Here is a 21,100-nt window from a genome sequence, read left to right as displayed (position 1 = left end):
AATTAATTAAAATGTACCCACGGCTTGAAGTTCAGCCTGTTTTAATCTTGGCCCCTGCCTAGTGCCATGTCCTGCAGGCCTGTGCTGGATGGGTTGTTAGGGCGTGGAAAGACGCACTGTGTCCACCACAACCATCAGCAGAGTTGAACCACGTCAACAGGACGCTAGGGAGAAGGAATCTGAAGCAATGTCTGCAGAGGTATTCAGGCCAAGAAGGAAAATATTCCTTCACCTCTGCAAAAGGCCTTGAGCTTCCGGCTTGAGAAATAAGGACAAGAGCACTTCAAGCCTTCGCTCTACATGAGGGCTTTAATAAATAAGTTACTTTAATAAATAAGTTACTTTGCCAACCAAACAACCATAACAACAAAAACAGAGAGGCAGTTACTCTAACACCAACTGTCATAACTGACACTCTCTCTCAGAAGAACACTGACAGCATCAACATTCCATGATGCAAGTGTCAACTGTTAACTGCCACTGGAACTTGACTGTTTACAATACTCAGCCTACAGCTCTATCTTGTGGTCACACACATGTCCTTTCCTAACATGGGTGGTGGCCTTTGTTAAGGAGGGCATGAAGGGGGTGAGTTTGCAGGACCTGAGAGAGGCAGCCTGGGAGACCCTGCAGGGACAGGGCCCACTCCAAGGGGGATGATGATCACCACAACAACTGGGATCATTTCTGCAGTGCTGCTGCTGCAAGGTGGCGGGAGAATGCGGCCCATTTTGATTGGGTAGCCACCTGCCCAGGTAGCCAATGGGCGCCTCCTACCCTACTTCGAGGGGCGGAGTCAGAGAGCCACCGACCAATCGGCGAGGCGCGTGGGGTTCAAACTCCCTATAAAAGGCCCTTGCCCGTGGTGCCTGCGGCTGCAGTCTCCGAGGAGCGCGTCCCGATGGCCAACCGCTCGCAGTGCCTGGAGGACGCCCCCTTCCGCGCCTGGGACCCCCGCGCCCCGCCGCCTCCTCCGTACAGCGAGGCGCAGCGCCTGGCCCTGGAGGAGCTGGTGGGCGGCGGAGGGAGGGCGGCCTTCGTGGCTTTCCTGCGGCGGGAGAAGCTGCGCCCGTTCCTCTCGGAGCCCGAGATCCAGGGCCTCCTCCGCAGCGCCCGCCCTCCGCCGCCGCCGCCGCCGGAGGAGAGCCTGGCCTCGCAGGAGCGGCTGAACGCCTCCTCCTCCTCCCTGGACTGCTCCTCGCTCACCTACTTCCCGCTGCAGTCCGACGCGGAGCCTCCGGTGCTGGAGCTCGGGTGGCCGGGCTTCGTCAGCGGGTCCTTCCGGGGACTCACCCGCGTCGAGACCTACTTCCAGCCCAGCTTCGGGGAGAGCGTCTACCCCTGCAAGGAGGCCGTCCGCAGGCAGATCCGCTCCGCCAAAGAGGTAGCCGGGCAGGGAGTCCTTTGGGAGGAAGACCTTGGCAACCCGAGCTCCCCTAGGCTCCAATAATAATGATCACAATAATCATAGGGACCCAGAGTGACCGGGCGCCCTCCTTTCCCAGGCCCTGTCCTCCATTTCAGGCTTCCATTCAGGTCCTCTATTTGGAGCAGGACTGAGAAGGATGAGCTGCTGATGCTAGGAGTGCTTTCAGCTTCTCTTTAGTCACGTCCTCCATCTTTTTCCTTGAACGTCCTACATTTGGGGGTGCCTCGTCCTCCTTTGTGCTGAGGACATGCTTCATCCAGAAGCCAGCCCCATAACCCCAGCATGACCAGACGTCCTCCTTTTCCAGGACATGTCCTCAGTTTCAACCTTCTGTCCAGGAGGGATTCCAACAGGTCCTCCATTTGGAGCAGGATTAAGAATCCCATTCAGTAATCTGCCATTAGCTGTTATATAGCTGTAACTAAGCTGTATGAAATGAATTTATATGAGTGTTTTTATGTAATGCCCCACAGTTTCCCTTGAATGTCCTACATTTTCACTGCCCCGTCCTCCTTTGTGGTTAGGGCATCCTGTCACCCTGGACAAACAAGCCAGCCCTGGCTCCATTTTCGTGATTGGAAAGGAGAGTTTGGAAAAGTATCTTCTTTTGACCTATGACAATTCCCAAAGTTCCCATTTAGCACAACTCTAGGCAGCTGATGTCTCCAAAAATAACTTTCTCTATCTCTGTCTGAACCAAATAGTTGTGCCTACTGGCTTTTGTTGTAGTATGCCTTCAAGCCCTTTCCGACTTCTGGCAACCCTAAATGACCCTACTACCATGGGGTTTTCTTGGCAAGCTTCTTCAGATGAGGTTTGCCATTGCCATCCTCTGAGGCTGAGAGAGTGTGACTTGCCCAAGGTCTCCCAGTGGGTTTGCATGGCCGAGGAAGGATTCAAACCCTGGTCTCCAGAGTCCTAGTCTAATACTCAAAGCACTACACTTATCTCAGGTTGTAAGCCAGATACCAGTTGCGTCTCCTTTATCTGGACTTCCTAAATGTCCCAAAATCCAAAGCCTTTTTTCAAGGGTGGCTGCTGGGACAGTGACCCTTTGGCATTCTGGTGGCTGAGGGGACACAAACGTTGATTCGTGCACAAAATGATTACAAATACTGTATGAAACTACCTTCTAAGGTGTATATGAAACACAAATGAATTTCATGTTTAGACTTGGGTCCCATTACCAAGATATCTCACTGTGTACGTATATGCAAATCTGAAACCCAAAACGCCTCTGGTCTCAAGCATTTTGGAAAAGGGAGACTTGTTAATTTCTTACAGCACTGGAGACAGAAGATCAAACTCCTGTATTGTGCATACCTCCCATTGTGTGAATGCATTGCCACTGCCAGATCCAGTACTACACAATTATAGCACTATGAGTCTGCTATAATTGACGTGTTATATATCCAGCATAGTTATATTCTGTGGAATCCCGGCTTTGCAATTGGGATGTATTGCAGTTAAAATGGAATTGTGCTGCTGTATTTGGGTAGTGTGAAAGGGTCATGACTAAAAAGGGTTCTTGAGCATTTCTTGTAAAATTCTTCTGGTGGTATGGATCAGGGTGGTATAGATCATTATTCGGTGCTCAGTGATCTCTAGCGTGTATCATAAGAGTTTCCTTCCCATGCACATGGGAATATGCCTAGTGGGTGGTCATCTGGTGTTGATAAAATGAGAAATACTTGCGCTGCCTTTCCTTCCCCTCCCTGCTCTTTCGTTAGTCAATCGCACCCAGTTGCTGGGATTGAGCCAAGCCTCAAAGACAATGGACAGGTTGTGAGAAAAACCTGAAGGAGTCTTCTTAACCTTCGTTACCGAGAGAAACGGCAAGGTTATTACTTGCCATGTAGAAGATGCAAAATATGGCAGGAATTGGATTTTACTTAAATATTAATGATGGGACAATGTTTCCCAACTTGGTAGACTCTTTGGGGCTATCACACAGCAACAGCCAAAAAGGTTACAGGCAGGACCAGACTTGCAAACCCAGTCGAAAACATAGTTGGGAGATAAATTAAAATTATGTATGTGGAGTTGTATTGATGATGAACAAATATAAAATATGTTTGATAAATAAATTGAATAGTCAATCATTCCTTTGTAAAATAGGCATAGTCCAAAGCAGAGGGATCTGCTTTATTCTAGATCTGTCAAGACCCTTGGCCATTGGTCTTCCTTAAACTAGAGAGTTATGCCTTATGGACTTTCACCCTTACTTGCTTTATCTTTCTGGAATGTGCATGCTCTGTATGGGAATAATTGATGATACGATTTATTTATCATAACTTTGTTCTCTTACTCTCTATAATTTTAATTATGTATGTTCAGTTTTAATTTAGGGGTGTAGCAGGTTGGTACACTGGTTTAAGGGTTGCAGGATAGGCAATATGGGCTCCAAGAAAAGAAACTGGACCTGACATCTGCTTCTTCCTGACGTATGATGGTGTATTACAGAAAAAAGCAAATCCTTACTTTAACATTTACAATCTCAGAGATACTGGTGTGTGTGAATGAGAGAGAGAATCTCACTTTTATTGAGGGTTGGCTGAAATCTGCAGTCACCTTCTGCTGACTTGGTCTGTTGTAGGCAGGCACACACAGCTATATTAGGGTCAGCTAGAGCAGAATCCTATTCTTACCCAGCTAAAACCTGCATTGCATGGTTTACTGCAGACACACTATTGCAACCTGACACTAAAAGTCTGTGATTCTCCAGTGTGCCTTCACCATCCTCCCTGTGCTAATGCTACCAAAAACTTCCAAATAGGCCAAAGACAGGGAAGAAAAAGGGCTTTGAAAAAAAGAACTTCTAGAAGCTTTGCTATCAGAGGCATACCTACAATTCAAAATTTAAAGAAAACAAGAAAGATTTCAATCCCTTGTGGAGGATGTTGAACACCAAAAACAGAGAAAAGGGGAAAGCAGATAAGCCACCAGCTACCATGGTATTTCTGCCTTTGGTACCAAATTTTCTGTTAAATAAGTAATCCCTGGGAATGCATCTCCTTCATTAACAGAGGTATACTTGAAGTTGCTTTGAAATAAGCCCTGTGCACTTTTTCAAAAGGCATTTGGGGCTGTCATAATGAATAACCAAATAAACAAATGCTACAGAATTGTGTAGGGTAGGTTTTTGTGTTGATTACTGTCCTTTCTTATTTGGTGCATGACCAACATGCCTTTGATGTTTGTTTCCACTTATTTTATTTTTATTTTAACAAGGAACATTTTTTGAAATGAGAAAAAACATAATATTGGCAGATCATTCAATCCACTTTACTATGTCAAAACAGGTATAACCATTGTGAATGGTTCGTTCTCTTCCTCATCCATGTGAATTTTACTACTGTTCCTAAATTTTGGAAAATACTTAGAAATGCAAGAAAAGAGATTTCAGCAAAATATATAGTTTGAGATATATATGATTAGATCACATTTATGGGACCTTGTAAAAGTGGAGATGGGAAGAAGTGTTTGAAAAGTGAAGAATAAGTGTTCTGCAGGAGGCAGAAGCTGACGGTTTGGTGTTAGCTTATTTTGAGTTAATATAGGAAATTCAGCTTTCATTATCATGTTTATTGTTCTACCATGTTTCCAGACTACTTCAGAAGCATTCATATTAATTAGTTTCACTATAGCCCTGTAATGTAGACCAGTATTATACATTTAATACCTTGGAAGGAGTGCTTGCTTAAGGCCATCCAGTAAGCTTATGCCTCATCATAGATTCTTAAACTCACAACTAGAAAAGTCTGCTTCAGCTGTTACTTAGTGTACTGTATTAGCTCAAACATATGTTCTATTATTTTATCCAGCTGCTCAGACATTTCTCTTAAGTACTTTGCAAGCTTTCCCCATCCTTTGTTACCTTTAATACCTTTAGCCTCAGCAAACTTGTTTCCAAAAGCCATGATGGTTCCCAGTCTTGGACCCTCAGTTGTATTACAACTCCCACAAACTCCAGCCATGATGACCAACTCAGAACTGAGGATTCTGGGAGTTGGAATCCAATAAAGTCAGAACTCAAGGAAATCCCTGCAGTAGCACACGTCACTAACCTTGAAACTTGGTGGATGGTCGTATTCAATTATTTGTTTTGGTAGCAGTTTCTTAAAAAGCTAAATGCAATATGCAACATTGTAACAGCTTAGCAATTGAGAAGATCAGGGGTAAGCAACCTGCGGCCCACGGGCTGGATGCGGGCCGGCGAGGCCTTGGGACCGACTCCAGCCCGGTCCTGCTGCCGATTGCCGCCGGGGCCTTTGGCCTCTCGCGCGCAGGGGCAAGGGGGGCAATTGTCTATAGACGCCTCAGAAACATGCATTTATATTAACATTTTTTTAAAAATCAGCAATTTTTTTTGCGTGTCCTCCACTTTTTTTAAAAAAGTGTCCACCATTTGAAAATGTTGTCCTACATTTGTCCCGGTTTATTTATTTATTTAAATGTTTAAAAATTTATTTATTTTTATTGGCACGCCCCCCCCCCCCCAGTGCTAAGGGACAGCAACCCGGCCCCCGGCTCAAAAAGATGCCTACCCCTGGAGAAGATAGTCCCTCTAACGAAGATCATGAGTAGCTTTTAGCAGGTATTAAAAAGAGTTAGGAGATAGTTTCTGGTTCGGATTTTAGACTATTGGCATCATGTGTTAAGTCTCTCTTGGCATGGAGAAGTCACATCATCAATTTTGGAGCATGGGGTGGCAATCCCTAGGTACAATATAGAAGTGGAGGTACCTATAGTCTTGTGTAGAGCCCATAATTAACAAGTGGCTTTCTTGTGTCAGACATAGCCTTATGATTAATGACCATAGGGCGGTGCAAACTGCCGATGCCATTGACTAGCTGAATGTTTCTTCTCCTGCAGCATACTGACACGCTCCCGTCCTTTTGTGAACAAGAAAAGAGCGGTGTAGTCAGTGGGGGAGAAGAAGGTTTCTTGAGACAGATTAGCAGAGAGGTGGAAAGAGTAGGTGTATTAGGATAATACTAGCATAAGAAGAGCCGTGTTGGATCAAATCAAAGTGCTGTTTAATCCAACTTTCTGTTTATGCAGTTGCCAATCAGTTGCCTATGGCATGCATACAGTTCTACCATCCTTCTTACCTTCCCAAGTAATTGAGATGGAGAGCTGTGCTACCTCAACAGCATACCGGAGTTGGTATATAGGTATCCTGACTAGTAGCCATTGATCTTCCATGAATCCAGTACTGAAGACACACACAAAAACAACAACAATGCCTGTATTTCAGGTTTGGGTACAGCATGGATTTGTATAGAGGCAGTACATTGTTGGCACTTCTTTTCCCTAGTTCCATTTGCATTTATTATTTTACAGCCATCTTACACTGGGTTGATATTTTCAGTGAGATGTCTGCCACATTTTAAAGATCCCTTTCTTGTTCAGTTGCTATTAGATAAGATCTATTAATTTATGTGTGAAGTTAGATTTTCCCCCCATTACGTATTACTTTACATAACAGAATGTAGTTGTGTTGAATCTAATTTGTCATTTTACTGGCCATTCTCCCAGTCTTCACAAATTGTTTCACCCCCCAGAAATCTTCACAAATTATTTTTGTTCTTACCACCCTAAATAATTTAACATCATCAACATATTCGGCCACCTCATTACTTGACCCAGTGCTAGATCATTTATAGACAAATTTAAAAACACTAGTCCACATAGATATTTTTAAGGAGCTCAATTGTTCAGATTCCTTCCTTACAAGAATGGATTGTTTATTCCTACTCTGCCTTTTGACTCGCTAGATGACTTTTCTTTTATCTCATGACTGTAAAGTTTACTCAGTAGTCTTTGGCATGAAACTTTGTCAAAGGCATGTTTATTGACATTTTGAGAGAACTGTAAAAGATTAGTGAAACTGAACTTGGCTTTGCAGAAGTCACACTGATTCTCCTTTCAATGGCTACTGCTTTTCTATGCACTTAATTTCTTCTTAACTGAACCGTAATGATATGATCTTTCTTGGATCCCTGTTTCAAGCATATTTAGTGTATGCCTATATCCCTGAATGTGCAACTAGTCTATAAAATAAGCAAGGAGATTTTAAAAGTGAAGGTGGTTGAGGCCAACCTTGAGAGAAATTATTACTAGCTAGTACTCATTATGCATAACTAATTTTTAATAATCTAATGCAAATGCCATTGGTTTAGATTTCTGTAATGACAATGGTAGTGTCTAGATCAAGAGAAGTAATAGTACCACTCTATTCTGCTTTGGTCAGATCTCACCTGCTGCATGCAGTTCTGGGGTGCCACAATTCAAGAAGGATATTGAAAAACTGGAGTGTGTCCAGAGGAGGGCAGCCAAAGTGGTGAAATGGCTAAGAGGAGTGAGTGGCTTGGGGAGCTGGGTGTGTTTAGCCTGGGAAAAGATAAAGAGGTGGAATAATAGCCATGCTTAAATATTTGAAGAGCTGTCACACTGAGAGTGGAATGAGCTTGTTTTCTGCTGCCCTAGAGACCAGGACATGGAGCAGTGCATTCAAACTACAGAAAAAGAGATTTCACCTAACCATTAGGAAAGACTTCCTGATAGTAATGCTGCATATTGAGAAGTACTGTGTTGACTATGCTACACAATAAAACAAAATCCACAAATGTGCATTATCTTTATTGGCCAGCCAAAATGCAGAACACATAATGCATGCTTTTGAAGCTCCACTGCTTCTTCATGAGGCAAAAGATTTTAGAAAAATAATACAAGAGGAAGAAAGAGTGATGGTGTTGGTGTCACAGACCTATATTTTGTATAGATATTGTCTCTGCTGTAGTTCATTTGGCTTGAAGGGATCTTGGTGCAAGCCAAGGGCACATCTCTCTTGGCCATGTGGGAATAGAGACAACAAAGGACAGTGAAACTTAAATTCTGTTAATGGCAGGAAAGTCTTTAATGTTGATCTTTATTTCAAAAATTAGCCATGTTTGATGGAGTGAAACAAATTGCCTGGGCAGGGAGGGAGGCAGAGGTATCTTGCAGGAAAAAAACATACTGTTTCAGGACTTTTCAACAACCTTATCATCCCCTGGCTGTTGGCTTGTTTCCACTGAGTTTGGCACTGGACGTTATTTGCTACCATCCATGGCATTTATGTCAAGGAATGAGAGGGATGTGATTAACAAGAATCAGGTGAGTCCTCACTGACAAACAGTGTGACAAGACTTTGGCAATTCATGTCAAATTCCCAAAATCAGGAAGCACTCTTTTTTTGACAATCCACAAAGAGAGAGAGAGAGAGAAAGGAAAAAAAAGATCTGAGACAGTGATTGCGAACCTATGGCACGCGTGCCAGAGGTGACACTCAGAGCCCTCTCTGTGGGCACACACACCATTGCCCCAGCACAGAGTTTGTTACTAGAAAGCCAGAGGGAAATGGCACTTTGCAATAAATAAGTGGGTTTTGGGTTGCAGTTTGGGCACTCGGCCTCTAAAAGGTTCACCATCACTGATCTAAGACAAGGAATTCAGGGCAGCTTTACCTGTCAAAGGCTAAAATGTAGATCTTGATCCATGCCATCTAGCGTTCCATTTATTTATTTATTTATTTATTTATTTATTTATTTATTTATTTATTTTGTATACAACCTTTCTCCCAGAAGGTTAAGTGTGCCTGTTGAATTTGCTGACTCCTGTATGTTCTTCCCATTCTTGCAACCTCCCCACAGCAGGGATGTTCTTTTCTCCACCTAGAAACAGGTGGATTGAAAAGGGTGCATACCAGAACATAAACATTTCACTTAGCTCTTTTCTAGTATTTCCCGCTGTTGGGTTCTTTGACCTCAGTAGTTTAAAACTAATGACCTGCCACCTGGTGATGCTAATGTAACTCTTAAGCAGTGGCTTTGCTAATTTTGAAATGTGTGTGATCATTCTTCTCTATAGAACAGGGTAAAGTACGGGATTTTTACATTATTTCATGCAAGTGGAATAAAACATGAAAGATGTAAGATCATGTTCAGATTAATGCAGATTCTACCCACTTTTGTCCTGTTCTCTGAGCTTGGCAACTTTGTGAGAAACTACAGGAAGAGAATTTGCTAATAAGGTTTTCTGTTTTAAGCCTGCTTCATACATCTTGTTTTTGTTGCTGTGTGTCTTCAAGTCAAATGAAGGCGCAGGTTTGTACCTAGCTTGGAAGCCAAGGCTTCAGTGCTGGTTAAGAGTGCATTTGCACAGTAAAGCTTGGTGTATTCATTCCTTGAGATGTCAGTTCTGGCCATGATGATACAGGAAGCAACATTCTTCAGTATTCACTATACTAGATAAGGCTCATTGGGAGCTGCAGTTAAGCAACAGATGGAGAACCCTGCTTTGTCCTTCTTTGACATAGGTGTATATTTTTACAACTGTTGTATGGGGTGTGGTTGCATGCTCAAGAGTAGCAAACAGTACATTTCAATACCAACCAGCTACTAGACATCTTGAGTCCCGATTTTGAGGGACAGCACGATATAAAGATAATAACAATCATAGCAATTTAGACTATAACTGTTGGTATTTGGGGGAATGTCTTTCTGATACTTTAGTTTCATTCCATAGCATATACATTGATGAGGCCTAGTGACAGTATTAGATGCACCAACAACTTTTGCCTCATGAAAGAAATTGTCTAGTGCAAATATAAGACAAGCAAATATATATCCCAAAAGCAGTCTTCAGCAAACTAGCAGCCCAGAACAAGAAAAACAATAAGCACACACATCAAACCTAAGACAACTGAGCCCTCAAAGCTACTCAGCTTCTTTTGACAAAAGTGGCAAGAATGCTATTTGTAAGTATAAAGTTAGCAATTCTGTGCAGTTCCATCAGTCTTACCAGGATATGTAAATAGGGAGGCAGGAACGATCTGGAAGACATGGAACAGAATGACACTGAAATCCTAAATAGCCTGAGAAGGACAGCATGAAGTGTTGTTACCTGCACCAGCGTAACTGTTTTTTGTCTTCCCAGGAAACTTGCCCTGGACCAACAGTTAATGGCTTTTGATCTATGGACAACAGCTTTTGAGTAGCACTGATCTAACATTTTGTTGCTTGTTCCTCTTGTGTCTCGTTTAACTGTGAAATGATCATATGCTGAACACCAGAACTGCAGTTGTTGTAAAAGACTGTTTATTTATTTTGGATCCTTTTTAAAAATGAATTATTTTAGAAAAGCTACCACAGTTGATGGCTCCATGCCTATTCTTTAACTGATTAGCTGGGAATTGTGGATCTTGCATTGTTGCATATCTTGTCAGAGGAAAATGACTCCTACAGTGGTGATACAGCGTCAGATAAAAGAAATGTAACCAGTGACTGAGGTTCTTGAAATGCCAGGCAAGATAAAGCATTAAATGGAACTGTTGTGATGCACACAAGGAGATACACTGGCAATTAGTATTGTAATTTGAATTGGGTAGTGTATTTTAATTTGTTGGCCATACTGAAAATGCCTATGCTGAAGAAAGTAGATGAACTAAATAAAGTACAACATATGGAAATAATTGTAGTAAAATCTGACTTTCTCGCAGCTTGAAAAGTTGTATTTTATTGAGCACAAACAACTCTTTCCAATGGCTCAAGTAGGAAGGAGCAAAGGCTTTTAATCTCACAGTGTTAATCAGCTGTTGTTGTTATCAACTTTATTTACATATCACCCTTTTCTCAAGGCAGCTTACGCACTTAAAAAATTACAATTCAAAACACATAAAAATAAACATTAAAACCAAATTATACTATTAACCATATTAAAAACATACACTAAAAATTAAAATTTGAAATTAATACAGCTCTTACAGTCCTTTTGTTAAAAGCCTTCAGTTCTAAAAGCGTTTCTGAATAATAATCATAAAAATGTATTTACTTGCCTTGGGAAGGACAGCAAGGAAAGAGAGCTGTTTATATTAGAAAACTCATCTGTGCAGAGCTGTCTATTATCACCTGACTTTTGTTTGTTTTATTATTAGTGTTTAAGCAATTTTCTTTGCCTGTACTCTCAGCTTTTTCACCCTCTCTGGCCCTCCTGTTTCTATCCCAGTCTGTATCTATCTCTTTCTCCTTTACTTTAGAAGGTACGGTTGATCCTAATCATGTTTTAAATTATTTCTTTGAAGGACTCAATTACATCAATATAAATCAAGTTTAAATCACTAATGAAGAACATTTTATTTAATCATCATTTCAACAGATATACATAACTGTTCAATATAATCCGAAAACCTATTCAGAGGCATAGGCTTTATTACTAAACAATTATTCTGAATTATTTTTAGATTAATTTTCAGTTCCTCAAAAAATGGGATCCCTTGCATTTATAGTTAGAATCCTCCTTGCTGACATCTGCTGCATGCTCCAAATTCTGTATTTAACTGTTGTCTTTGCATTTAGAGAACCAGATGGAAAAGGAGCGAGAGAGAACACAGTTCATATGCCTCACCCGTGGAATAGCACTGATATTATCTCCCATCTCAATAAACTGCTGTTAACATAGTTATACAGTTTAATTAGAAGTCGTAGATCATGCCTTTGATCTAGTGATCTAAGGTCTTTTATTTAAAAAAATTGCTCTAAAAAACTTTGAAATCTGATTTCAGTTTTTGAAATTTAAAAATCTGGGCTGAGAGCCATCATTCCATCAGCAGTTATTTCTTGCTGATGCCTTGCCCCAAAAACCTACTATGAGGCAGGCCACCAACCAAAGGGTTTGAGGGGATGCAGCAAATTAGAGCCCTGAGACAGTGGCATTTCTATCCCAGCCAGCCGCCAAGACCAGCCACAAGTCCAGCCAAGTCACAGGAGAAGGTGGGGTGCAGGTGCATGCATGTTGGCCCCTCATGTGAGCCAGCCAAGGCACTGGGGAAGGTGGGGGGGACAGGCACACATGTATGCTCGCCCCTCTTCTCTTCTGTCTTGTCTCCCTTGGCCAAGAGAACCAGGGCAGCAGAGAAGGGGCGAGTGCCAACAGCAGCACCCCCTCACATACATAATTGAAGACGGGCCAACCGAGTGTCACCCCCCTCTTAGGTGGTGCACAGTGTGGTTTGTATCCTGTAGTGATGCCACTGTGCCAGGAAATGACCTGGTTGCAGAGCATGTTGAGACAAGCAGCTGAAGATACTCTTGAGGTTCTGCTGCTGGAACATGTTTCAACATGCCTCACAACTGGAAACACACTGCATTAATTTCCCCATCCCCCAGTGTGCATGTGCCTCAGAAATCGTTCGGTTAAGGCTCGAAACATAGGTTTTGGGCAACATATTTGGTCATCAATGGCTGTAAATGTTAATTCCAAAAGTCATGAGATGGTAAGTCAGATTTACAGTCTTGTGGACTATGACTCTGGAGATCAGAGTTCTATTTCCCGTTCATCCATGGAAACCCACTGGGTGACCTTGGGCAAGTCATGCACACTCACCCCCAGAAAACCCTGTTACAGGGTCGTCAGAAGTCAGAAAAGACTTGAAAGCACACAACAATAAAAATATTGAACAGGATTCTAGCCCTGATGTGTTCAGTAAAAAAAATCATTGATTTTTATCAGCCTTTGGATGAAGGTGTTTCATCATTCAGCTGCTCATCTGTGCTAGGATGTCCTTCTCACTTCCCAGCTACTATTTGTTTTCATAGAATCTTAGAGTTTAAAGGGCCCATAAGACCTTGTAGCTCAACCCTTCTAGCTTGTCTGGTATGACTTGTTTCTCTGAAACCCATTATGACTTTTTGTGATTATGGAATTGCCATCTAGAGTCTGTGAACATCTAGATGGCAATTCCATGATCACAAAAAGTCAATATGGGTTTCAGAGAAACAAGTCATGCCAGACAAATGCGATCTCTTTCTTTGATAAAATTACCAGCTTGGTAGATGAAGGGAATGCTGTGGATATAGTATATCTTGATTTCAGTAAGGCCTTTGACAAAGTTTCCCATGACATTCTTGCAAACAAGCTTGTAAAATGTGGACTAGGACAAGGAAACTGTTACATGGATTTGTAATTGGTTGACTGGCAGAACCCAAAGAGTGCTCAACAATGGCTCCTTTTCATCCTGGAGAGAAGTGACCACGAGACTACATGTGAAAGGGATCTTGGAGTCCAAGTAGACCACAAGTTGAACATGAGTCAACAGTGTGATGCGGCAGCTAACAAGAGCAATGCGATTTTAGACTGCATCAAAAGTATATATCTAGATCAAGAGAAGTAATAGTGCCACTATATTCTGCTTTAGTCAGGCCCCACCTGGAATATTGTGTCCAGTTCTGGGCACCACAATTCGAAAAGGGAATTGAGAAACTAGAGTGTGTCCAAGGAGGGTGACTAAAATGGTGAAGGGTCTGGAATCCATGTCCTATGAGGAACAACTTAGGGAGCTGGGGATGTTTAGCCTGGAGAAAAGAAGGTTAAGAGGTAATATGATAGTCCTGTTTAAGTATTTGAAGTGATGTCATATTGAGGGAGGGAGTAAGCTTGTTTTCTGCTCTAGAGAACAGGACCTGGAACAACGGATGCAAGCTACAGGAAAAGAGATTCCACCTCAACATTAGGAAGAACCTCCTGACAGTAAGGGCAGTTCAACAGTGGAACACACTCCCTCGGAGTGTTGTGCAGTGTCCTTTGGAGGTCTTTAAGCAGAGGCTGGATGGCCATTTGTTGGGGATGCTTTGATTGAAATTTCCTGAATGGCAGGGGGTTGGACTGGATGGCCCTTGTGGTCTCCTCTAAGTCTACGATTCTATGAACCCCCTGTATGCAGGAATGCACAACAAAAGCACCCTGAAAGATTACCATCAGCTTTTGTTTAAAGATTTCCAAAGACGGAGAGTCCACCATGCTCTGAAGCAATCCATTCTACTGTCAAACAAGAGCTTTCTAATGTTTAGGTGGAAACTCTTCTTGTTATTTGAATCCATTTATTCATGTTCTAGTCTCTGGAACAGCAAAAAAGAAGCTTGCTTCATCTTCTACATGACATCCTTTCAGAAATTTAAAGATGGATATCATGTATCACCTCTGAGTCTTCCCCAAGCTAAACATCCCCAGCTCCCTTAGTCATTCTTCATAAAGTTTGTCATCAAAGTCTTATGTGATCTCTGTGATCTTCGGTGTCAGTACATTTTGTATTTTTCCCCACCACATCTCATCTATCCTAGCATGTGTATAAATGTCTGCCAAATTAGGTAACACCCCATACTTTTCATGAAATGAATTGCAGTCCCCAAAAGCTTGTTAGTTTTGAAAGGCAACAACACTATATAAGCAAATATTTTTTTCAAAACTGGAAAAACTGATTATCCATGTAATTGATTTGTACTTGATCCCCATAATGCAGAGTTAAGTTTGTGGAGTCCCCTGTAACAAGATCTGGTGATGGATACTATACTAGATGCATTTTAAAGGGAGATAGGTCTGGTATTAACTCTTGATCAAATGAAATTATTGTTTCTAGCCAGTTAGTCACACTCTGCTCCATCCCCTCATAGCATCCCAAAGTTGGTACTTTGTTTCCACTTGAACACACATCTGTCTACACCTACTTTCTCTCCAGATTTCTCCTCTCCAAGATATTCTTACAAATCCTTAGGATCATCAAACATGTTAATTATCTCTTCCTTTTATGTGGATGGTGCCATCTCTGTTTATGTATGTGAGTGAACACAGTAATTTTGTTGTGAAAACCACTTGTACTTCCAATCATCAAATTGCTAGTGCAGCTCTCTCCAACTCTGTGATGGACTAAAATTCACAGCCATCCCCATTGGCCATGCTGCTTGGGGATGATGTGAGTTTTAGACCAATACATCTGGACAGCACTGAGTTGGGAAAGGCTAAGTCTGGGAGAGCAGGTCACCAATAGAATTGTTCCAGTTATGTTAATGGATGCAGGCCACTCTCAAACTGGAAAAATTCTTCAAAAAACTTTATTGCAAGTTCTTCTCCACCATAGTGTTGGAAATGAACTCTCCATAAAATGGAAGAAAAAGGGAAGAAGCCATGATAGCATTGATGAAACAATAGTTTCTGTAGCCTGTGTATGAAGGCTTCCTGGTGGAAAATGCTTTAAGTCTTGTGCACATAAGCCTTCCGATAGGGCTGTAACTCTATAGTAGTCTCTGTTTAACATCATCTCAATGAAAAGGTGTAGATTAGAAGGCCACGGAAGGTTTTGTTTTGTTTTGTTTTACCTGCTGTTTAGTTTTTACTTTGAGATTATTCACAGTCCAACCAGAGGGAAGGATGTAAGTTATCAAATAAAACATAATTAAAAGACTGAGTGATATGTCACTCATTAAATAGCAATGGATTTTTTTCTCCTTCTCAGTGACAAGTGAGTCAACATTTGCACTTTTGATTTAGCCTTGGGACTGTTATTCAGTGGTATTGCCAGCAGAAACGCCCCAAACCCACAAATTTCATCTGGGTTGTGAGGTTCAGTCATCACTAATTCTAGTGTCAACAGGAAGCAGAGATGAAATGCAGGTTATGCCTCAAGCAAGAGGACAGGGTCTTGGTACTTTGTAAACATAAGTCCACATTTAGGTAGGTGCAATTGTTCCCCTCCCAACATTACAAAGCAACGCTGTGCAACTGGTTCACTCATACCACCACTTCTCCGTTGTTTAGGACCTTACTTATCAATCATTACAGTACCCTCATGAACCACAGGTTGAGAACCACCACTGTATAAGAACGTACTATATAGAGCTAGCCTTGTTGCAAAGTCCATATGGATGTCATTCATTTACATTACTTTATGGCAGCTTCAAATCAGATTGTCACATTTCCTTCCACACTTGGCTTGGGAGGAAGAAGATGCATAAGTAACTGCTTGAGTGATTCTGCACAATTTAACTGGTCCTCTAATATGCTGAACTGGTGTGAGAAGATACTGTGGAGTCATACCTAGGATTTGGAGGTTTAAATAGGAGTATGCTGGTTTAACCTGAACTAAAGGTTGCAACTATGAGCACCTGGATCAACCTGTTTCTATGAGAATCAAATGTTCCTATGAGAATAAATTTGCATAGGATACCACACACCTAAACAATTTGGAGTGTGTGGAGCAGCATGTGTGTGTTCACTTGCCTGATGTAATACTGGACCATGACAGCTGTAACAATTGTATAGCCACTTACTAGTACAAGAACATTGCTTCTCTCAGACTAGTACACCTGCCTTTCATGTTTTAGTAGAGTAAAGGATTGCAGTTTGATGTCAGATTAAATATGTACATAACACCATTCTAAGTTGGTAGGAACTGGGGCCAGGTCCTGGGGGGTTTATTCCAAAACAGAGGAGGACCTGAAAGTGTCTTCCTGTTTTGAAAAAAGCCCTCAACCCATTGCTGAAAACAGCCAGGAAAGGGTGCCATAAACATGGCAGAATTGCTCTCCACACTCCCTAGAGGGCTCAGCATAGCACAGGCTTTGCCAGCTATTTCATTTATTGATTTGATTTATTTGATTTCTCTCAACTGGATCCTGATTCTGTCTATATCCAGTACAGGATTAGAAAAACAGAGGCTTTGTAAAATATGGGTTTTTAAAAAATACCCATATTAGGGCTAGGAATCATGCAGTTGTGCAGGTGATTTTGGATTGCAACTTCCAGCATTTTCTCACCATTTGCTATGTTGGCTGAGGCTGCTGGGATGTGCAGCCCAAGTAGAAAACAACAACAAAATTTGGGCTATAGAGCTACTAAGTTTCTGGAGTAGCCATGTACTTAGTGGAGTAAATTAACTGATTTTCATTATTTGACACAATAAAGACTAGCCTAAGAACTATTTCTGTATCTGTTTTATTTTTGTTCTCATCACTAGAACTTAAATAAACATATTAAAACTCTAATAACAAGTTTTGCTATTTTCTAATATTTTTGAGGTGAGTTCCAGGGTTTATCCCTTTTTATATAACTTCATGATTATCACTCATTATTTATAGGATTTTTCTCCATATGCCAAAGCCTTGAAAGCATTGTTGTTTCCTTCTCTTTTATGGGAAGAGGTTGGTCTCAAGAAATTACACTTATGGTATTTCCAGTACAGTACAAGGCTGGAATAATCTCAAGCAGGTTTAGATGTTTCCTTCCAGCACCTAGAATATCTGAAATTCCTATGCAGAGTTAGTGCCAAGCCTGATCCATTTTTGAGTCCTGACTTCAATGCTTATGAAGTGCTTAGAAAATATGAGAGAAGTCACGTGTAGCTTGCAGACTCAATTCAAGTATTTGAAATTCTTTAGGTCCATCTAAGAAACAGTGCTGGGCTTTCCAGCAACATCTGCACATAGCCAATACTTGGCCCAAGCCCTACCTAGGAGGAAGGGAGTGGAAAAGATGTTGAAAGAGAGCTGATTCTTCTGTAGTATTGCTGCAGATACTGAAATGAATTTCATTGCAAAAGACCTAGAAGGTGTAAACTGCAGAAACAAATAAAATCCTCAGGAGTATCATCATTATTGTTGATGATACTAATTTGCATCTCACATTTCTCCTGATAATGAGATTCAAACAACCCATTTTTAAAAAAATACAAATTAAAAACAATGCAAAACTTTAGAAGTGTATGTGTGTGTGTTTAAAAGCAATTAAACAATTAATGGAGTTAACGTATTAAACCTTAAAAGTATTAAAATACATCAAATGACTGTATACCAAGCTCAAAAACAGAACCACACAGCAGAGATTATCAGATGGGGGGGCGAAGCTGGGAGTAAAAGGCGTACTTCCAGCATAATCGCACAATTGTGCTGAAGATTTTCCGATGCATCGTGTTCATCCAGGACTTATCCCGTGAAGATACAGAAATGCTCCTGCAACTAAACTGGGACTTCCTCATGAATGGTTTGTTGCTGGATCATTTTTGGATCTTACTGGGATAAATCCTGGATGAGCGCTATGTTGTCTGAAAATCTTCAGTGTGATCGTGCGACTATGCCAGGAGTATGGCTTTTACTCCTGGCTTTCCCCCCGTCTGATAAACTCCAGCATTAAAAGCCCAACCCTCATTAGCTTGTAAAAGCTTGATGGCATTGAAATGTTTTGACCAGCTATTGGAATGAGAACAAGGACTCTCCATCCTGGCCTCTCCATGAAGAGCATTTCAAATTCTGGTAAAGGGCAGAACAAGTGTAGGATCATTGTATACCTTCCGGATTAGAAAAATAGATACTTATACAGGATCTGGTGAAAATGTAGCGGAGAACCTTGTTTACCAGAATTAGAACTGGAACGGCCAATTCCTGTTGTTTCTGCTTAACACTTCAGTGTGTTTCAGGATATGCATGACATTCCTATGTATGTGTACAGTTATGAACAATATCTGAAGGCTCTGTCTGGAATCTCCATCTTTGGCAGTGTGAAGTGTGGTGAGCTAGGAATGCCAGCTTTTTCTGTTGAGCAATTTAAAATATTTGCTTGATGCCAAGGCTGTCTTGTCTGTGCAAGTCTAAGACCTTTCACATTTTCCTCCCAAAACCTCATCTGTTTTACTAAATGATCAGTTTGCTCACCTGCTGCTTCTGTTGCATTGTGTTGTATTATGTAGCACTGTGTTGTTTTGTTGTATTGTGTCAAGTGCTTTTTACTTGCAAAGTATCATGTACATTGTTTTTTGTGGGTTTTTCAGGCTATGTGGCCATGTTCTAGCAGAGTTTCTTCCTGATGTTTCGCCAGCAACTGTGGCTGGAATCTTCAGAGAATGCTTCGCTGACTTATAGACCCAATACACCCAATTTTTCCAAGCAAAGCATTCTCTGAAGATGCCAGCCACAGTTGCTGGCAAAACGTCAGGAAGAAACTCTGCTAGAACATGGCCACATAGCCTGAAAGGGAGGAGGTCCACACTCCCACTTGTCGCCTTTAGGGTCCCACCGCTCGTCTTCCAGGTCCTTAGTCGGTGGTTTCCCCACTCTTCCTCGTCAGAGTAGTTATACACACCCTCCATCTGCGGGTTCCGCAATTCCACCTCCTGGTGAGGACCACACTGCCGGAAACTGGGTCGGGCTTGTAGGGATACCGGGACCCCTTCTCTCCCAGGGCTTCTTTTCACCTGCACTATCCCTCGCTCGTCCGCAACTCCCCATCCTCCTCTTCCGCGACGTCCTCCTCTCCCCGCGCACCACTGTCCCTCCTCCTTTATTCCCTTTCCAGGGCTTTTCTGCTCCTCCCTTTCTAACCCCGCCCCTTGGTAATTCTCCTCCTCTTTCTCCACCTGAGTCCTTTTCCCCTTCTCCTCTCTTCCCGCCTCCTGATCCTTTGCCTCCACCTTTTCCACCTGGTCCACTTCCGCCCTCCCAGCTCTCTCTGCCTCCAGGCTCACCCCACTACAATGACTCATCATTGGTTATGCTGGGACTTGCAGTCCAACAAGATCTGGAAGATCATATCCCACCTTCTCCTAAATACGTGTTGTACAGTAACAGTAATGACAGTTTCTCATTAAAAAGTGTGTGTAGAAACATGCACACACAAAGCTGAAGACTATTTTAGATTCTTTAAAAAATATTAATATTCTTCATATATACAATACATATATTTCTATATATGAATATATTCCTACATTCTATTGCATTTTAACAAGTTATTTTATATTTTCCTTCAGTGTCCCCCTTTCCCTGAGCCATTTCCATCTTTATATTCCATCTAGAATTTCAGTTCATCTTGTGGAGGTAATCTTCCATGTTCTTTTCTCAATGTTTTCTCAATAAATTCTTCCCAAATCCCCTCAAAATCGTTTCTTTTCCATAGTCCTTTTTTTACTTTCAATGCATTTAAATCATTACATGCTACTTTCCATACCTCTTCATACCAATCCTCCACTTCTGCATTTATTTTTTTTCCCAACACCTCATAATTAATCTCGCTGCGTAATCAAACTTGTTACCAAATCTTTTTTCTTTTTTTTTTCCATTTCTCTAAGGCGTACAGACCGCCCAGAGGGGCAGTCTCCTGCCGCGGCCATTGCAGAGTCCGGGAGCCCACGCGTCCAAACCGCAATGGCCCCGACCGCGCAAAGGAAGGAGCGTGAAAATCGCGCTCCTCCTGGGCCCCGAAGAGAGCCGCGAGTGCAGTCGCGCTTATCGCGGCGTCACTTCCAGGCACGATGTGCAGAGCACGAGCTTCCGCTACGTCAAAATGGCGGCGGCTGTGAACGGCCGCCACCATTTTACGGACTCAGTCCGTAATAGGAGTAGTGGCGTCAAGAAGAAGACACCACACTTTTTTCAAACTGGGACGACCTGAGGACTCCGAAATGGCGGTCTGTACCCGCCAAGTTATATAATGATAACAAAACTATACTCGGCTTCTACATTTTTATATTCATAACATTTTCTATTTGTAATACACTTCTTCCCAAAAATTTGTACATGTTAAGTGCCACCACATATGCATGTTGGCCCACTTTTGACTTCTTGACAGCCTCTCCAACAATTTTTTGATTATTCTTATCAACATTATGTAGTCTCACTGGAGTCAACACCATTTCCAAATCAATTTATAAATAATTTTCTTTTATACGAACTGATAAAATATTTTAAATGTCCTTCTTTCCAACTTGTATCCCATTCCTTATCATTTTCATCCTAATTCTTCTTCTCATAATCCCTTCAAAATATTTCTTTTATTTCCCTCCTTTATTCTCCATCAACATTTTATAGATTT

General features: G+C 41.7%; 1 protein-coding gene across 2 annotated transcripts in view; it reads left to right on the top strand.

Moving 5' to 3' along the window:
* Window positions 1–894: 894 nt before the first annotated feature.
* The window catches only part of LOC121917517 (protein FAM83D-B-like), a 33,332-nt gene continuing 13,126 nt past the window's right edge, over window positions 895–21,100 (top strand). For both annotated transcript variants that reach the window (XM_042443551.1, XM_042443552.1), the window contains exon 1: window positions 895–1,384. In XM_042443551.1, the coding sequence (XP_042299485.1) occupies window positions 902–1,384 (483 nt within the window). In that variant the 5' untranslated portion in view covers window positions 895–901. The remainder of the gene's footprint in view (window positions 1,385–21,100) is intronic.

Source organism: Sceloporus undulatus, unplaced genomic scaffold (assembly GCF_019175285.1).
Source record: "Sceloporus undulatus isolate JIND9_A2432 ecotype Alabama unplaced genomic scaffold, SceUnd_v1.1 scaffold_22, whole genome shotgun sequence".
NCBI classification, from domain to species: Eukaryota; Metazoa; Chordata; class Lepidosauria; order Squamata; family Phrynosomatidae; genus Sceloporus; species Sceloporus undulatus.
Note: the sequence above shows the minus strand (reverse complement) of the source record. Positions and strands in the feature narration are given on the sequence as shown.